The following is a 17,202-nucleotide window of genomic DNA, read 5'->3' on the forward strand; positions in this document are numbered from 1 at the left end:
AATCTGTGGACTTTTGGGAATGGGATGAAAATTGTAGGTGCAAACTTAACCAAATAGCCACTTCCTTCTTATAAGTCCTATGTAAAAAATCAAATATCTAAAATATATTGGGTGCACTTGCACCCATAGTGTTTAATGTGGCTTCGCCACTGGTTTCCGGGTTTGGGTTTATGGAGATATATTTCCATTTTGTCTAATTGTCTCCTTGTAAGCATCCATCTAAGTTTGAATTCATTCTAATCATCTTCTCCTCTTATCTTTTCTAGAATATTTCTTAATTTCAGTTTTAGTTTTGAATTTATTTATTTTCGTTTAGTTGCCCGGAAATAGATGATTTATGCCTCTTTTCTTTAGTTTTTTTTTTTAAAAAAAAATTTCCACCAGCTTTTGTATTCAAATATAACTAGGTGACCGGTCCGCACCCTATGCGGGCATAAGAAAATTCAAAATATGGACTAAATCTTATATAATTTTATAAGTAACGGATTTTATAATATAATACCACCGTCTTTGGGAGAATTCATCAGGCATGGAAAAAAGATCGCACACCAATTTGAGATGGACGAGAGGGAACAAAGTAACTTCAATATGAAGAGGCATATATTGTGTGTACGTATAATTGCAACGTCCCAAAATAATTTTTATTTTGGTATGTTTGCGAAGAAACTTTCATTCAAAATATGGAATAAATAGTGCACAGTTTTAGAAGATTCAGATTTTATATTATCATTAATTAGAAATGTATTGTATATCTGTCGTAAATATCTATGTTGGTGAATAATATTTTTTTTTCCATTAATAATAAAAAAAACATTTGTGTAGACATAGTAAAAGAAAATATAATAAAAAAAATTCGAAAAATTATCCATAAACAATATAAATTATGAAGTACAATTGTCGAAAAATAATGCAAAATCATTTAGAAACCTGCAAAAAATTAAATAAATTTTGTAAGTAATTTGTCGGATTAACATTATTTGAAAGATTTATAAGTTTCAAAATAAAAGTTAACATGCAATAATATTAAAGTAGACATACTTTCATCGAAATAGTCAGAAAACAGGATGCTCCTGAATACAATCGGTCTCCTAACTCATCACTGCCCATCTGGAAAATACAAAAAGTAAATAATTGTAACAGTCTATATACTTAAAATTTTGTATTTGAAAAGAAATTAGATTAAAATTACATACCGTGACTATAGAATATTCTGAAAAACTTGTTTGTAGACAACATTCAATGGTTTTGTCTGTGTTTTCCCTTCTTTACCAGTTATTAGGATTTTTAATCCAGATCTCGACTTAACTCTTGAAAGTGCAACGTAGAGCTGACCATGAGAGAATAATGGCCTAGGCAGAAACAACCCAACACTTTCCAGTGTTTGACTTTGACTTTTGTTGATGGTTATCGCGAAAGCCAAAGTAACTGGAAATTGTCTTCGATGCATTATGAAGAGGAACTTTGTGTCAGGTGGTGTGACAAACATTCTAGGGATCCAAACCGGATGTCCAGCAATTTTGTTTCCGGTTATAATTCTACCTTCTATCACATGGGGCAGTAACTGAGTAATAATTAGCCTAGTACCATTACATAAACCATCTGCAACATCCATGTTACGAAGACACATGATAGGAGTACCAACCTTGAGCTTCAAGCAATGTCTAGGCAGTCCAGCCACTTTAACACTGTTCAAAAACTCTGCAGGATATACGACATTTTCTTCTATGTCAACATCAGATGGGATAATACTGTCAGAGCTAAGGTAAACCTTCTCTTCTCCTGAAAGCATATGTAAATCCTTTTGTTTAGTGATATTTATAAACTTAGTTGAACATAAGAATAAATGATAAAACATGTTACCTGGCAACTGCGAAAGCATGTAATCATTTATTTTATCCACTTTATCATTTGTGGGAGTAAGAATGGCTCGGTGTCTATACAAATCCTTATCTGTTGAAGTTTGAAAAGCTTGTCCATAAACCTCTTTTGCTATAGTCTCAATAGGGTCTTCTCCACTATTTTGTATCAGCAAATCAGAAGGGATGTCAATCTCAACTTGACCGTCGTTAGGCAAATTTATTTTTCCATCTCCTATATCCAAAATCCAGTTTGAGAAGGATTGAAGCTCTTTTGCTGCATCATCAGTAAGATCTGCCAGCAATCTCATGTTTTTTGTTAGCTTCAGAACTTTGCAGTGCTCCCAAAGATATGACGAATTCAGAGCTGCCAAAACAGTCTCTACTCTACCACCTCCAGGTATAACCGGTAAAATCTGTCTGAAATCTCCACCGAAAACAACAACTTTACCCCCAAAACCACCAAGATGACGACAGTTGCAATTATACGTACACACAATATCACCACATTTTAGTGATATTGTGTGTACGTATAATTGCAACTGTCGTCATCTTGTTCGCTTTTTCTTTTCGACAAAGGAGTTGCTGTAAAACCACCAGAACCAGAGGAAATATCATCTGCGGACTCCAACATTAGGACCTGCAGGAAACAGATTTAATCGAATCAATATTATGCTCCTGTAACAATCAAATTAATCGCAATTAGAAGCAGTAAATTACCGGTTTAAGAGGCAAATCAGCAAATTCCTCAACCATTTCACGGTCATCAGTAGCCAATCGAACAACATACTGAGAGCTCTTTCCTTTAATGTTATCAGCGTCAACTGAAATCTCAAAAAGGACTCTCTTACCAAAGAGATCGCTAACTGCTTCTGGTAAGAAGTCTTCATCTTCATTCTACAATTACATAGAGATAGGTTAAACAAACGAATTTATTCTGTTAATTGATGTACAATTATATTGCATAAAAGTACCTCGTCATAGAGTTCAGCAGCAGAATGACGCACAATTTGTTGAGCATTAGCATCAAACAAAAGAAAATTAGCCTCACCGTTATCGTCCTTGACATGGGCAATTAATTTGAACCTGTACAAAAATATTAATAAACGTCACAGACTATTTTAATGGCGATTTACCCAACTCATCTATTTGTATATCTAACCCGCTCAATACCTGGAAATGACATCACTGTGTTCTTTGTCACACGTATTGCAGAAGAACAAGGGCTGGCCATCAGCATCAACATTTGTTGTAGGCATCACTTTTTTGTTGTGGTATTTGCAACTTAAATATTGCCAGCCACGTTCAGTATCAATTGTTTCAATAGTCCCCAGAGTGACAAAAGTCCCAACCTATTCGTCAATAACAATATGTTAAAAGCATTGATAACACATGGAGTATACGCATGTGTAAAAACATTTCCATCAAAGAGTGTAGTCTATATACCAGAGTACTGTCAATGATCTCTCTGATGGTTAGCCTCTCATTAAGAACAAAAAATCTGGCACGAATAGAAGTAGCAGTACCAACAGACCATTGGCTACTATCGTTGTTTGTAAGAGCAAGTGAATCATCAGGGAGACTGCCATCACAAATAATCACACATAATTTAAAAACCCGTCAGTGAAAATGAGGTTCACAAATTAAAATAAACATCTATATGTATTGAACTCCTCCATAAGTCTGGAACGTAAGACGCAGGACACGTACCTTGATTTGAACTCCTCAATAAAATCAAGTGTTGGGTTGAGCAAAATATGGGTTGAATTATACCCGCTAGATATGGAGTAAGCACCTACAAAGTATATTGATCTTATTAATATGTTATGCTCGCAATCATTTTACACAAATTGAAACAATATTATATACATTTCCACACTTTAACAGAACAGAATCTGATAACACAAATAATCATGGTCGACATGTTACTCCTACTGTAATTGTATACTTGTTTAGCATAACAACCCCACAGAGTACACATCATCTTCATATTACTGTATAATATAAACTTAAGTTAAATACAGTTAATAGAGGTTTAGCTAGCAAAGTATAACTAAGATTAAAAACAAAGTCTTACTTTGGACCACACAACTCAACCAAGAGCCTCATGTTGTCTTTTTCTTTTATTATTTTGTTTTTCAGAGACCCGAAGTTAACTATTTGGCCAACCACATCTACATAACAAAAATAAGTGTCAAATCAGAAACAAGTAACTACAAAGTGAAAGACTTTTTAACTGCGTAAGAAACTAACTCACCAACAAAACAGCTATGATCCAGATTTCCACCAAGAATATCAGATAAGTCCGCGAAATACTTTTCGGGAACTGCACTTGGAAAATCATCAGCTTTTCCAACAAAAGTTGTTGGAAAGAAGCCAATTTTGTAGGATGTGGCGTTGTACGGTATTCACCAGTTGCATCGTACACTTTGAACAACTGGAGGACAATCGCATCTCCTTCGCGTAGCTTGTCATCGAATTTTTTGATGAGTTGTTCACCAACTGAAGCATTAATTCTTGTCCCCTGGTCACAAAAATGATAAGAGTTTTAGTCACGCATAATAAGTATATAAACGATGTTTCCAAATAAATCCATGTTGTGTGATGTATACTTACTTCTTTATCAACAACCACCATTTCAATGGTGTTTCCTGATTCTTTGTTATAGTTTCTCCACAAGCGAACAATCCTAACTTCAATACGCGACGTATCTTTACAGGGTTTTAATTCTCTCACATAAAAAACAATATTTTTTTGGCTCGCACCATTGCCATTGTTCTTGTTAGAGCTGAATGTTTGTATTTTAACCATTCAGGTTTCTCATATATATATTAAGCCGATTTATTTATCATATTAATGACCCCTAATAAAGATTGAAATCGTTTAAAGAAAGATTTTAATTGTGTATTGTCATAAATTGATTTGCATATGATATGATTTTAACTTGCGCAAGTAATGTAATAAATACGAAAACAACTTGCGCAAGTAATTAATTGGAATAATAAGGAAAGTTATTAATATGCAAATTAGTTTACAATCTTGCGCAAGTTTTCTAATTATATGGGCTTAACATCTATCGACAATATAGTAGGCCTTTTGTAAATAGGCTATTTACATTTTTTCCCATAATTAAACTAAAAGCAAACTTGAAAATCCGAAAACCAACAGACCGGAAACCGCAAGGAATGAACCTGACTGACTAAATTAGTAATATGAACCTCTAAATCGAATAGCAATTAGCAATGCAACAGACTATCAGAATTAATAATGTGAAGCTCTAAATCGTGCTAATGAAACAAAAAACCAAACTTGAAAACCTCAAGAGAGGACTGTCTAAATGCTTGTTGAGTTATTAAGGAGAAGATAATCTTACAGTCCTGATTCAGAGACAGAAGTCAAATGCAAGTTTCTTGTAAATGTCAGTTGTCTCTTCTTATTCCATCAGTAGACAGTCCGCGTAACACATCTCTGGTCGTGGCAATTGTCTTGTTTAAGAGAATCAGGACCTCAAAAGCAAGAAGGTTAATCAGTCAATTAGATACAAAGATTCTAAATGTTAATAAGCAGACCGTAGTTTATAGCTTAACATATGTCGAATCCAATCAGAGAAATTAAACAATCTTTGTATCATAGCTTAAAAGTCGAATCCAATCAGAGAAACCAAAAAAATCTTCGCCAATTAGCTTAAAAGTCGAATTCAATCAGAGAAACCAAAAAAACCGTAAATTCTGAGAGTATCGACAAACTACACCTCGATTGAAGTAGAACGAAGCGTCGATGTTCGCGATGGATATGATTGAAGTAGCAGAGTAGGGAGAAGCAAACTCATCTGGTCGGACTGTCTTCATTGGATCGAAACCATATAGAACTTCCATTGATATGCGATTAAAAAAGAAAAAACAAAAAAAATCATGACATACGACAGCGTTTTAGTAAATGCGGAGGGGAGTGAAAAAAATAAATGAAAAAGAAAAATGCAAAAAAAACAGCCAATAGAATTATAACGTTTTTCCTGAGAAGTTCTATATGAGTGTCACCTCAGCAGAAATCACTAAAGTGACTTCTCTTTTAATGTATAGGGGGATTCCAACTTTGAATGCATATTACGAATTAGATGTCAGAAAAGCATATTCTCTCAGTTTTGAAAAAAAAAACTATTTACACACAGATTAAAGAAATAATTGAAATGCATTTAAGTTTTTATTAACTATACATATTAAATCAATAATATTTGAAAGAAGTAAAATTATTTTAAAGAATCATTGTATTTGTAAGTAATACTAAACTGAAACTGCATCGAAATTCTAAAATAATATTTTTTGTATAAGAAGAAAAAATTGTTAAATGACATTTTTCAAAAATAGCAGGAGTATATGATTACTTACCTCTTTTTTCTCATATATCACTGACAAACATATGAGCTCTAGTTTGCTTCTGTCTAGGCCCATCAAGATCTATTTCTTTTGTTCGAAAAAATAAATTACGGTTAAGGTCAACCCATCTACAGTTTAAGTAAACCACTTCTGATTCAGTCAAGCCGCTTATCTCTGTCCTTGTCCAATTGCCGGCGCAGTACCTTGTTCCTGCGCGCCATCTGTTCGACAAATTGTCTGGACCAATTTTTCCAAGAGAAGAAAAAAACGATACTTTTGTTTTCTGAAAAAGGTTTGGTTTTAGGGTTTCTTCATTCGAACAAGTCTGTGATATTGATTTCTAATGGCTTCGGCTAATGGGAACAACAATAAGAAAAGAGGTGGAGGGCTGTCGTCGCTTGCCCCTCGAGAAATCAGCGTCCAGAAATTCTCGGAGGCTAGGGCAGCAGAGCTCGAATCTCTTCACTCCATAGTGTCTGAGCGTTTGAACAAGGACTTCCGGTCTAAGAGGAACCAGAGGAGAAGGACCAATGCCTACACTAGCCAACCTTCAAAGAGACGTAACATTAAGAGGCAAAGATCTGAGTCATTATTATTATCTATTGCTCAACAAGCATCATCATCTCATGAAACAAAGATCCCAAGACGAGTCAAGAGGAGAATGGAACTTAAAGGGAACCCTGAATCGGGTTTTTCTACCACTGGTGATGGAACAAAGAGGCTGAGAACACATGTCTGGCATGCTAAACGCTTCTCTATGACTAAGCTTTGGGGCTTTCACCTTCCTCTTGGTTTACATGGCAGGTAAATTTCACAGTGTGTTGCTTCTCATTAGTATAATATAGTTTGTGCCTTTTTTAAGGCTGTTTTTTTTTTCTGTCATGGTTTTAGAGGAAGGGGATCTAGGGATATCTTGAACAAGTCTAGGCAAGGTGTTCTTGTGCACGATGCTAGCTATCACATTGCTGTGCAGTTGGAGGGTCCAGAGGCGAGCATTTACCCTAATTCTTGAGAGATTCTTCTAATTAAGTTTTTTTTTTTATCTTGATGTTATCTGGCTTCGAACTTCTCAGGGCTCACTCTTGTCGATATTAAACATGCTACTGGAGCCTTCTCCTTCATCTCGTTCCAAGGAAGTCTTCGACTCTATTCTCACAGGCCTTAGTTATGGAAACTCCATGGTATAGTGATTCACTTTTGAGTAAAACAGAAAACAGTACCTTCAGCAGAGGATGTAATCATAATTGTTTCTGTTTTGTTTCAGCTTTATCATGTCGAACCACCAGTTTCTCAGGTGATTGCTCCTGTAATTTATATGTGGAGACCTTCTCAGCTACCTAAGAGAAGGGATGAGGAGGAAGTGGGTGACTGCGTAGGAAATGATGGTCTAGTCTCCAATGGGGCTCATGCAGACTCTCGAAAACTTTGGGTGTGGATCCATGCTTCTTCCTTCAGTGAGGGATATGCTTCTCTTAAATTAGCTTGTCAAAAACAGGTAAGTTTAGTACTGTGCCTAGATGACTCTAGTAGTGTGCCTAATGCTATACGTATTTTTGTGGAGATATTGACATTTTGAAGTTCCTTCATTCAGATGAACGAGACAGGTGTCCTAGTTGATTGCTTGTCACTCGAGGGACAGCTTGCAAAACTTGAGCTTTTTGGTACAAAAGCATCTCAGCTTCTGCAAAAGACCCTACATCCTGTTACAAGGTAAGCCTCTTAAGTGAATATATAACGGTTTTGTAAGAACGCAAATGAACAAAGGGAAGATTTTCTTATCTCAGTTTTCTCTGTCTTTTGCAGTAGCTCAGAGAATCCTCCCTCTATTTTAAGAAAATGCTCGATGGAAAAAGCTGAAGTTAAGGACGTTCCTGATCCTTACAAAGAGGAGAGCATACCATCTTGCGCTATTTTACCACGGTTTGTCATGGATCCGCGGTTAATCCCGAATAATCCTTGTGACGATAGTGCAATATCAGTTGAAATGACCAAAACGGAGCCTACTGAGTCACTTGAGATGATGACAACCAGCACAGAGGCTGAAACTTTCAAGTGCTTATGGGATGCAAATAGTGAACTGTACCCTCCAGAAGAAGAGAACATATTGTGTTGGGAGAAGCATCAGAGTCGTATGAAGTCTTTTTGCATCGACGACCCAGCTGATGAGTTTCCTAAAATATCTAGCAAGCCAAGGAGTTCGAGGTCTTGTCCTTTACTGCTTCTTAAACATAGAAAGCTTGGGGATGCAGCTACAGGGTAATCTGCACTTTAGTTGAATCGTTTCTGTGCTGTTATATAGAATCAATATCTTTAAGGATCCACAAATAATCGTATAATTATTATGGTCTTTCAGATGGTCTCTCATACTTCCCCTTAGTTGGGTCAAAGTTTTCTGGAATGCCTTTGTCTCAAAAGGAGCTCAGGCAATAGGTCAGAGGGAGAAACGCTGGCTTTCTTGTGATGTATATTTCCTCTCTGTCTTTGGAACTTTAATCCATTACTGATATGATTCTCTTTAAACCTTAGACTTGAGAAACGTCTGAACAACTCTCTTTTTTTTGGCAGGCTGGTTTGCCCTTTTTCCCATCAGATTTTCCTGACTGCAAAGCATATTCGTCTTTAACAATGAGCGAAGCTGCAGACGTGGAGGAGAAGGCACAAAGGCGACCTCTTGCAGTGAGACCTTTCAGAATTCCCATTCCGCCTCCATGGAATAGTATCCATGTCACGCGTTGTTTCAAAGAGAGTTCAGATCAAAAGATCACAAGCGGTGAGACTAGTGGAGTGGAGATTTTCAGAAATGGTGCTAATCTATTCGATGGTATCGTGGCAAGAACACCAGATTCGCTGCCTACTTTTCTCCAAACTTTCACAAATAGTGCGGAGACGATTCAAGAAGATGAAACGAAAGCCAGAGGTCAGATCCATAAGAGGAGTGATAACAAACTATGCCTTGTCAGAGTTCTTCTACATGCTTTCAAGGAAGGTTCATTCGAAGAAGGCGCGGTTGTATGTGCACCATCTCTCGCAGACTTATCATTACTAAAATCCGGGTAACATCTCCTAGAAATCTTGTTGTGAATGAGTTAAACCATTTTACATTGGGATGACATTTCTGATGTATTGCATTTATGTTTCACAGCTGCAGTGAAGGAGAAGAAGGGCGTGTTACAATCCCTCAATCTTCTGTAAGTTGTTACTTCCAAGAACAACCTTCTGGAACCTGGGAACTTAATGTCTCTGAAGACACTCACACAAAGCAATCTCATAGATGGCCAATTGGGTTTGTGACGACAGGATTTGTCCGTGGGAGGTAAAAAACAAAAAAATAACCCATAAAGATCTTGATTTAATAATCACCAGAGGCTGATTTGGTTTCTGAGTTCTTAAAACTTGTTATAATAATGTGCAGTAAAAAGCCGACAGCAGCAGCTCTGTGTGATGCAGTGTTGTTAGGGAGACTAAGAGAAGAGCAATGGAGAGGGAAAGATGTTAAAAGGAGAAAGAAGGAGATTTATGTTCTGGTTAGAAACCTAAGATCTTGTGCTTATAGACTGGCACTTGCCACTATTGTTTTGGAGCAACAAGACGCTTCTGGTGATGATGTCCACTGCTTTTAAAATGCCAATCTTTTTTATTCCGCCACCAGTCCCAACACTGTTGTTTTGTTTGTCTCAAATCACATTTTGTTTATCTTTAAAAGAATATCATTTTGATTATTTATAGTACCAAAAGCAAGTTTTATGGGAATATGGATATATATCACTGGTGTTAATATTGAATAGGCTGGTTTCAGATTAACTTGTATCTTCTGTTTCATTCTTCTTCAACCGAACATGAAATTCTGAGTAAGTGACGGTTATTCCAATGCTGAAGTTTCTTCCCTTGTTCTGCAACCCTTCAAATGATAATTAAAAGAGTAATGAAATGGCTAATCATCATCGGAAAAGAAGCGCAAAGCATCTTTAGCGTAAGTTTTGTTCAGTTCTTGTGGGTTTAGTCTGTTGGTAATCTATTGACCATAACTCTCTTATTTTTCTCAGGCTGATAAGAGGTTTTCGGATAAGAATGAACGATAGCTCGGAGTTTAGAAATAAGAGAACCAAGAACCGAAGAGTTGGCGAGAAGGCCTCAAAAATATAAACTAATCTGATAGCATCAAAAAAGAGAAGCGGCCTAAAATGCTTCTTGCTTTCTAAAGTTTGTGGAAGATGAGAATGCTGATAAATGATTCATCCAGCTAGCAGTGAATCTGATAGAAGCGTACTCCCCCCCTTTGAAACCGTTGGAAACCAATCAAAATTTCAGATGATGGAGTCTGGAGATGGTTTTGCATCCATAGCTCCCCTCTTCCATCAAAATCCGGTTTATGGGTTCTGAACCTGTGACAGATAAATGTAAAATATTTGTATGCCATGGAAACGAGAATAGAAAAGCCTAATGATATAAGCAACTTAAAATACTAGTTTAGAGAGAGCCCATACCTTGCTTGTGATTTCTCTGATGACCTTTGCAAGTTGGTCATGATTCAGGTTTTTCTCCAAGAAGGCGTCCATTCCAGCTTGTATGGTTTCTCTTGCTTCCGTTGAACCAAGTTCATGTCCAGATACAGCTATAATTGGTATATGCAAACCACCTCCATATTTTTCCTCCATTTTTCTTATCTCTCTAGTTGCTTCATATCCATTCATTTCTGGCATCTGTATCCACAAAGATGATGATGCAGTAGGAGTTTTGAACCATGTAGCGTTTTCCTTAATTTATGGAAGAAGGATTTATCAAATAAAATGTACCTGGCAGTCCATGAATATGTAGTCAAAGGGAAGAAGCACTTCTGATGAACCTCCTTCTCCATGCTCTCTTTGTGTAAGCCATTCACTCACTAATCTCACAGCTTCTTTCCCATTGTAGCATTGTTTGACCTCAGAGGCTCCCATCTTTTTCAGCTTTATTGTTGCAATTGAAGATGTTATACGATCATCATCCACCAACAGAACCCTCTTTCCACTCAACAACTCATCTTCACTAGGCTTGAAAGCTCCTTGTTTGTCTTCTTTTGGCTCGGTTGCTCCAAATTCAGGCAACATCTTCAGCACTCGGTTGAGACATGATCCATGCAAGGGTTTAGAACAGCTAATTTCCCCTCTCAAACTTCCATGTCCCCTATCATTAAGCCAAACAACTTTACAGGAAAGACCATGGTGCATGCCTCTGCGAAACTGTTCAACAATGTCGTACAGCTCAAGAAAGTGTCCTGTTTCCGCATCAATCACCACAAGGAGAGCTGGAGAGAAACCATGCCTTGTTCTTTTAGGAGTCTGGCTTCTTGAATCAATCCCATCCATGCCAATCAAAGGCAACTCCCTTGAGCTAGAGCTTAATGATTCGTTTCTTCCCATGGAACCCTGACGTGAAACCCCAAGCCTCTCCAGAACATGATTCAGATGCTCCCATTTTTTCACCACTGTGACTTTTATTCCAAGGCTCTTTATGTATTTCTCTGTAACCCTTCTACGTTCTCCATCTTTCATCAGAAGAACCACTCGAGACCTTTCTTGCTTTGGACTTGAGCTGAGCCAATTGTGTAACCTAGGGCTCATGTTCCGTATGCTCATGCTACCTCCCGATGAAGTTTTAATAAGCCCATGCATGTGTTCTCCTTCTTCCGTGTCCTGTCTACTCACTTGAGACTCTGATGCTGCCGACAATAAAACGTTGAACTGAAAACATGTTCCCTTCTCTCCCATGGCCTTGTCAATGATTCTTATCTCCCCTCCCATTAACCTTACCAGAGACTGCACAATCCCAAGTCCTAATCCAGTTCCTTGTTGTCCTTGGTCTGTTTCTCTTACCTGAACATAGTTCTCAAACACCGACTTACGCATCTCCTTTGGTATCCCTTTCCCTGTGTCATCCACTTCAAACACAAACTCCATCATGTTCCCATTGTTTCTTACTGAATTCGACGGTGACCCGGCCTGGTCTTTACTCTTCTTTGAAAACTTTGATAAACCTCTTTTATTTTCCGGTGCAAGGATCACATTGGAACTGGTCCTCTGAGCCCAAGCTCGGATCGAAATGTGTCCCTCGACCGTGAACTTGACCGCATTGCTGACAAGATTGTTGAGGATTTGCTTCAGTTTTCCACCATCTCCTCGCACGTTAGAGCATTTGAAAACCGAGCCATCGTGCATATCCAAAACCACATCAACCCCTTTCTTCATCGCCACGGGATGAAAAAAATCAATGACGTCTTCCACAAGTTTTGCTAGGTTGAACTCTTCTTCCTTTAACTGCATCTTCCCGCTTTCGATTTTGCTCGTGTCCAAAACAGAGTTAAGCAAATCTGTTTTAAAACAACATTACAAGACTTACTGTTAGGGTTCAAGGTGACAAAACTCCACTGTTTTGAAAACCGGACCGGCTGGTCGGCCTATTACTCGTCCTTCTAATCGATTTCGGGTTGTATTAAAAACCGGATTGAAGTTGAACCGGCAAATCCGGTCAAAAACTGGTGAAACTCGCTAAACCCGGTGATCCGTTCTCAAATTCAAATAAAAAATATTTAAAATCTGCAATGTTTTTTTTAAATATATATTTTTAAATATCTATCTAAATAAATGATTTTTCATTATATTTTATATTATTTTAAAAAATTTCATATCACTTTTAGATTCTAACAACTATATAAAAATTTATAAATCATAATTTTATAGTTATATATATAGTTACTTAATCTAAAACTAATTTAAAATTTAAAACCCGGTTGAACCGGTTGGACAAGTCCGATCATTGACCTAGCTCAGTGTCAAGTCAATATCTGGTCCGGTTTTCAAAACATTGCAAAACACATAAAAGAAAAGGTCAAGAATCAGAGTCTCTATTGGTCAGGCATAGCCCAGTTAATCAAAAAAAAAAAAACTTACCAAGCAGATCCTTGGTGCAGCCATTCACTAGCTTAAGACGAGACTCTAGGTTAGACCCATGTCTAACTTCTTCAGAGTCATGACATAGATCAATAAGACCAGTAATCCCGGCAAGGGAACCTCTTATATCGTGGCTAGCTCTTGCAAAGGCTTGACTCTTGTTCATGCTTTTCCTCTCGGCCTGTTGTGTTGCTTCCATTTGTTTTATCAATGTTGCACGCATATGCATCTCTCTTCCTGCTGCGTTCACCATACACGCCACAAACCCTAGAGGCCAGCACAAGCCCAATAACATTGTTGCAACAAGAAGATATAGCGATGCACTTCGGATGCTTGGTGTTCTTTCTTTGTTGGGAAACATTAGTGTGTATCTCTGGAAAAAAAAAACAAGGGAAGAATCTGAGAAACAAAGTTATGAATCTATAAAGAGTATCAGAAGATGATTTAACATTTACCAGAGGTACGCCGGAAACTTCAAGAACAGAGCAAAAAGCTTGGAATTTCAATCTTCCGATCTCCACCTGGTAACCACGAGAACTACAGTTTCCGGGGATGCAATGAGACGATTCTCTACCGAAGCAAATGGAGCCATTGGAGATGAAGAAAGTAGCATTTAGTGATCTTCCAGGAACAATCAAGGTCCCTTCCTTGGTCCACAAGTAAAGCTCTCCACCCTTTAGATGCAAACGGTTCAAAGAATCGATTAACGTTTTAACCGGAAACCCTAATGAAACAGCTCCTTTCTTGCTGTACAAGCTAACGACGCTCTGAAACATAGCCTCATTAACTTCTCCTCCTAAACCAGGTCCCACAAAGGCGGTAGTGTGGTTTCTCTGCACTGCTTGGAACCAGTCTTTATGGGTTACATCCACAGGCTTAGATTTCTTTGCATTCCCGGTAAGACGACCGGTTATCTGATCGACGGTTTGAGTGTACCAAGTGTAGTCTCCTTTACCGCTTGAAGAGTTCGCAAAGACAGCGACGCTTGCGTTCAGTTCTGTTTTGTAAGAAAACAAGAGACCGTCCGTGCTAATGTACGAAACTTGTGAGACTTGAGGGATCGTTAAATAAGCTTTAAACAACACCGGTGCGACCTGAAACATAACAACAACAAGGACAAAAATATCATTGCCGTTATGTTAATATCTCTTAGTATAATCACTAGAATCATGAATTGACGTAAATTAATTTAAACAAACCTGTGTTTGAATCTTTTTGAAATGAGTATCATTGTTTGTGAGATAAGAATCTATAATGTTGGCTAAACCGGTGGTAGATGAACTGGTCTTCTGGTAGGTAAATTTTCCGATGTTTTCAATATCAGAAACTAGACTTGACCGGAGGCCTTCAGTGCAAAAAACAATGCCGTCTGTTACGTTCTTAGTTGTTCTGAGCCAAATCGTGACCGGTATGCACCCGAAAACAATCACCAGAAATGCCTAAACGTATTCGACACAAAACCTTATATATTAAGTAATATATATATTCCAACGATTATAAAAAGAATTAACAAGTAAGAAAATATTACCAAGAGGAAGAAGACAAATATTGGACGAGAAGTCACAAACTTTCTAACATTCACCATCACTTCTTCTGTAAATTAACATTTCATAGTTAAATAGTGTTAAGTTACATAAGCTATGGGCAAGTTAGTTCTAGAAACTTTTCATTCTAGATGCAGAAAATCCTTTGATACATAAGTTGTTTACCTGAGAATGCAACAACCGTTTATATATCTTTAGCTTCTTGACTCTAAATCACAAACTCGAACACACATGCACGACAGCTTCTGACTATATCCTCCAAGCTGCAACAACTTATATATGATTGTTCTCCTTCACTGAAAAATTTCGTTCCAGAGTTTAGACGAACAATCAGCACAACACACCAAAACGCAAATTTTAAAACTGGTTATAGTCCTAAATCTCTAGGTTTCAATTTACAATTCTCGTCACTAAAACAGAAGAGCGAAGCTAAAAACATCTAGATGAGAGTATTTGAATCCTATCTAACTTGTTTCATCTCTTCCATTTCGTACACCAAAAAAAAAAATAACTCAAGAATGTGAAAGAGGAGTACAAGTCTGAGACGTAATAATAGTTTTCCTTTTGATAAGATAATGTGACAACTAGGGTTCTTTGTTGTGTTTCTGGAGCTGAATCTGCTAAACTGAGAGCAATAGGAAGAGACAGAGATAGCTGTGAGTAATGAAAATATGGGTAACTTGGAACAAACCACACTCTCGCAATATATCTCAAAACATAAGACCTGCTTTTAGATTAGACCAAAGAAAGCTCCCGCAGAGTTTAGTTCAGCACAAATCGACTTGTTTTGTCATATGCATCTAAATGTGATTTGCATTGTACAATTAAGGAATCTAAAAATTAATCGCATATCACGAATAAAATCAAATCTATTTAAGGCCTAGTATTAAATGGGATTAATATGTGGGGACATAAAAATCAACATGTTAAATAATATATTTTGGATAATAATTAAATGTTACATCTATACTATTAATACATAAGATCATTTCTTAATGTCCACTAGATGATAATCCTTCTGAGAGTTTATATGCACAAAAAGAAATTAAGTTTTGTGGATGACACAAAACACCAAAATTCATAAAGCCAACTTCGATTGTAAAATGGCGAAAGAGAATTAGGTTTTCTGCTATAGATTTGTTTACTATTCTTCATAAGTGATTACATTTTCTAAATCTATAAAATCGTGTCTTCGTTTTCGTTTTTGTTTCACTGATATGAGTTTTGCTCATTTTTAACTTATTTTGTGAATTCAATGAATTACATAAATGTCAATTTAAAAAAAAATGAACATATATCTGTAAAAATTAGTTCCACTCGATATACATATCTAAGAATCAAAATTTTGAAGAAATTCATCGGCAAACCCTATTCACAGGTTAGTGCTCAAATCTAATATATCAAACTGTTATAGAATATAAGTGTAGACTCGAAATACAAATGTTTGTCTAGTATATTCACCATTTCGGTTGAAGAATTATCTAATTCTAGAACAACAAAACAAATGACTTGTTTTATTAACCTACACTTTTGAGGTTTATTATTTTTTTCTTCCTCAAACGGCTATTCTATTACTCAAGCTTGAGGTGGTCTGGGAAACCAGACCGGAACAGAACAACCAATGTAATACAATTCCCTATGGAAAGATCTCGCTATCTTAGCTAATGAATCAGACGATATATTTTCCTGATGAGGTACAAAAACAATCGAGAACTCCGTGAACCTTGCTTTCAACTTCATAAATTCCTCCAGCTCAGTAGAAAACCTCGGCCATGCTCCAGGGTCTTTGGTCATCGAGATTAAGTCCTTGCAGTCAGTCCCAAAAGATTGACATGTCGCAAGATAAAGCTTCTAGTTCAGAGTGCAATGGTGAAATTCGTCGTCGTTGATTTCTTGTTCCCAATAGTTGCATCACTCCACTTGAATTTATCCATATCCATCCATAACCACTAAAGAGTGCATCATGTGTCCATGACCCATCTATCATACATTGCTTGGAGATTGAAATCCCTATTGTATTTTGTTCTTCCACCATTCCGTCCGGTCTTTGGTTTGCGTCAAACCAAGCTTGGCATTCAGATTCAGCGTGTCTGACAATTTCCAAAAGGTCCCTGTCAATTCCTCTAAAGAGTTTGTCGTTCCTTGCCTTCCAAATATACCATGTGATCAAAGGATAAGGGTCCTTGTCCAATTCTGGTTCTACGATATCATTCTTCCGACAGAAGAGGTAATCTATATTTGTGAAGTGACTTCCACTTGGGAATAGTGTTGGTGGTGTTGGGGTTGACGCATGTGCCCATGTCTGAACGACAGGAGGACACTCAAAGATGGCATGAGTTACAGTTTCATCATCTGCACCACAACGAGGACAATAGTTGTCGCATCGCATATGGCGATGAGTCAGATTACTTGTTACTGCTAGTTGGCCCGATATCATCTGCCAAATGAGATGTCTCATTTTTGAAGGAGATTTTATTTTCCAAGCAAAGGCCTGGAGCTTTGT

The 17,202-nt window shown here is 37.2% G+C and overlaps 3 protein-coding genes and 1 pseudogene across 8 annotated transcripts; 1 reads left to right on the forward strand and 3 right to left on the reverse strand.

Annotated features, from left to right (window-relative positions):
- Positions 1-251: 251 nt before the first annotated feature.
- On the reverse strand, positions 252-5,956 carry LOC117133758 (ATP-dependent DNA helicase PIF1-like). 5 transcript variants are annotated; one of them, XM_033290747.1, is made up of 3 exons: positions 3,019-5,956; positions 2,831-2,942; positions 252-2,753 (listed from the first exon to the last, which is right to left on the reverse strand). In XM_033290747.1, exon 3 carries the CDS (start codon positions 2,165-2,167, stop codon positions 1,199-1,201), a length of 969 nt encoding a protein of 322 aa, XP_033146638.1. In that variant the 5' UTR covers positions 2,168-2,753; positions 2,831-2,942; positions 3,019-5,956; the 3' UTR covers positions 252-1,198. The 5 variants fall into 5 exon arrangements, with proteins under 5 accessions (XP_033146638.1, XP_033146639.1, XP_033146636.1 ...); XM_033290748.1 differs by having other exon boundaries at positions 252-2,496; positions 2,577-2,753; positions 2,831-5,956; XM_033290745.1 differs by having other exon boundaries at positions 252-2,942.
- Positions 2,368-5,731, reverse strand: LOC103863675. Its single transcript, XM_033289300.1, has 10 exons — positions 5,608-5,731; positions 4,473-4,567; positions 4,269-4,380; positions 4,114-4,203; positions 3,567-3,651; positions 3,303-3,438; positions 3,030-3,208; positions 2,831-2,942; positions 2,577-2,753; positions 2,368-2,496 (listed from the first exon to the last, which is right to left on the reverse strand). The coding sequence occupies exons 1-10, from the start codon at positions 5,729-5,731 to the stop codon at positions 2,368-2,370; spliced, it is 1,239 nt and encodes a 412-aa protein (XP_033145191.1).
- A 390-nt stretch (positions 5,957-6,346) lies between the features above and the next one.
- Positions 6,347-10,030, forward strand: LOC103863563 (ribonucleases P/MRP protein subunit POP1). Of its 2 annotated transcripts, none has more exons than XM_009141313.3 (10): positions 6,347-7,033; positions 7,121-7,217; positions 7,303-7,410; positions 7,494-7,724; positions 7,821-7,939; positions 8,033-8,485; positions 8,583-8,691; positions 8,795-9,282; positions 9,372-9,542; positions 9,642-10,030. In XM_009141313.3, the coding sequence occupies exons 1-10, from the start codon at positions 6,573-6,575 to the stop codon at positions 9,847-9,849; spliced, it is 2,445 nt and encodes an 814-aa protein (XP_009139561.1). In that variant the 5' UTR covers positions 6,347-6,572; the 3' UTR covers positions 9,850-10,030. The 2 variants fall into 2 exon arrangements, with proteins under 2 accessions (XP_009139561.1, XP_009139562.1); XM_009141314.3 differs by having other exon boundaries at positions 8,036-8,485.
- Positions 10,031-10,262: 232 nt separating this feature from the next.
- Positions 10,263-17,157, reverse strand: LOC103863676 (annotated as a pseudogene).
- Positions 17,158-17,202: the final 45 nt, after the last annotated feature.

Source organism: Brassica rapa, chromosome A04 (assembly GCF_000309985.2).
Source record: "Brassica rapa cultivar Chiifu-401-42 chromosome A04, CAAS_Brap_v3.01, whole genome shotgun sequence".
Lineage (NCBI taxonomy): Eukaryota > Viridiplantae > Streptophyta > Magnoliopsida > Brassicales > Brassicaceae > Brassica > Brassica rapa.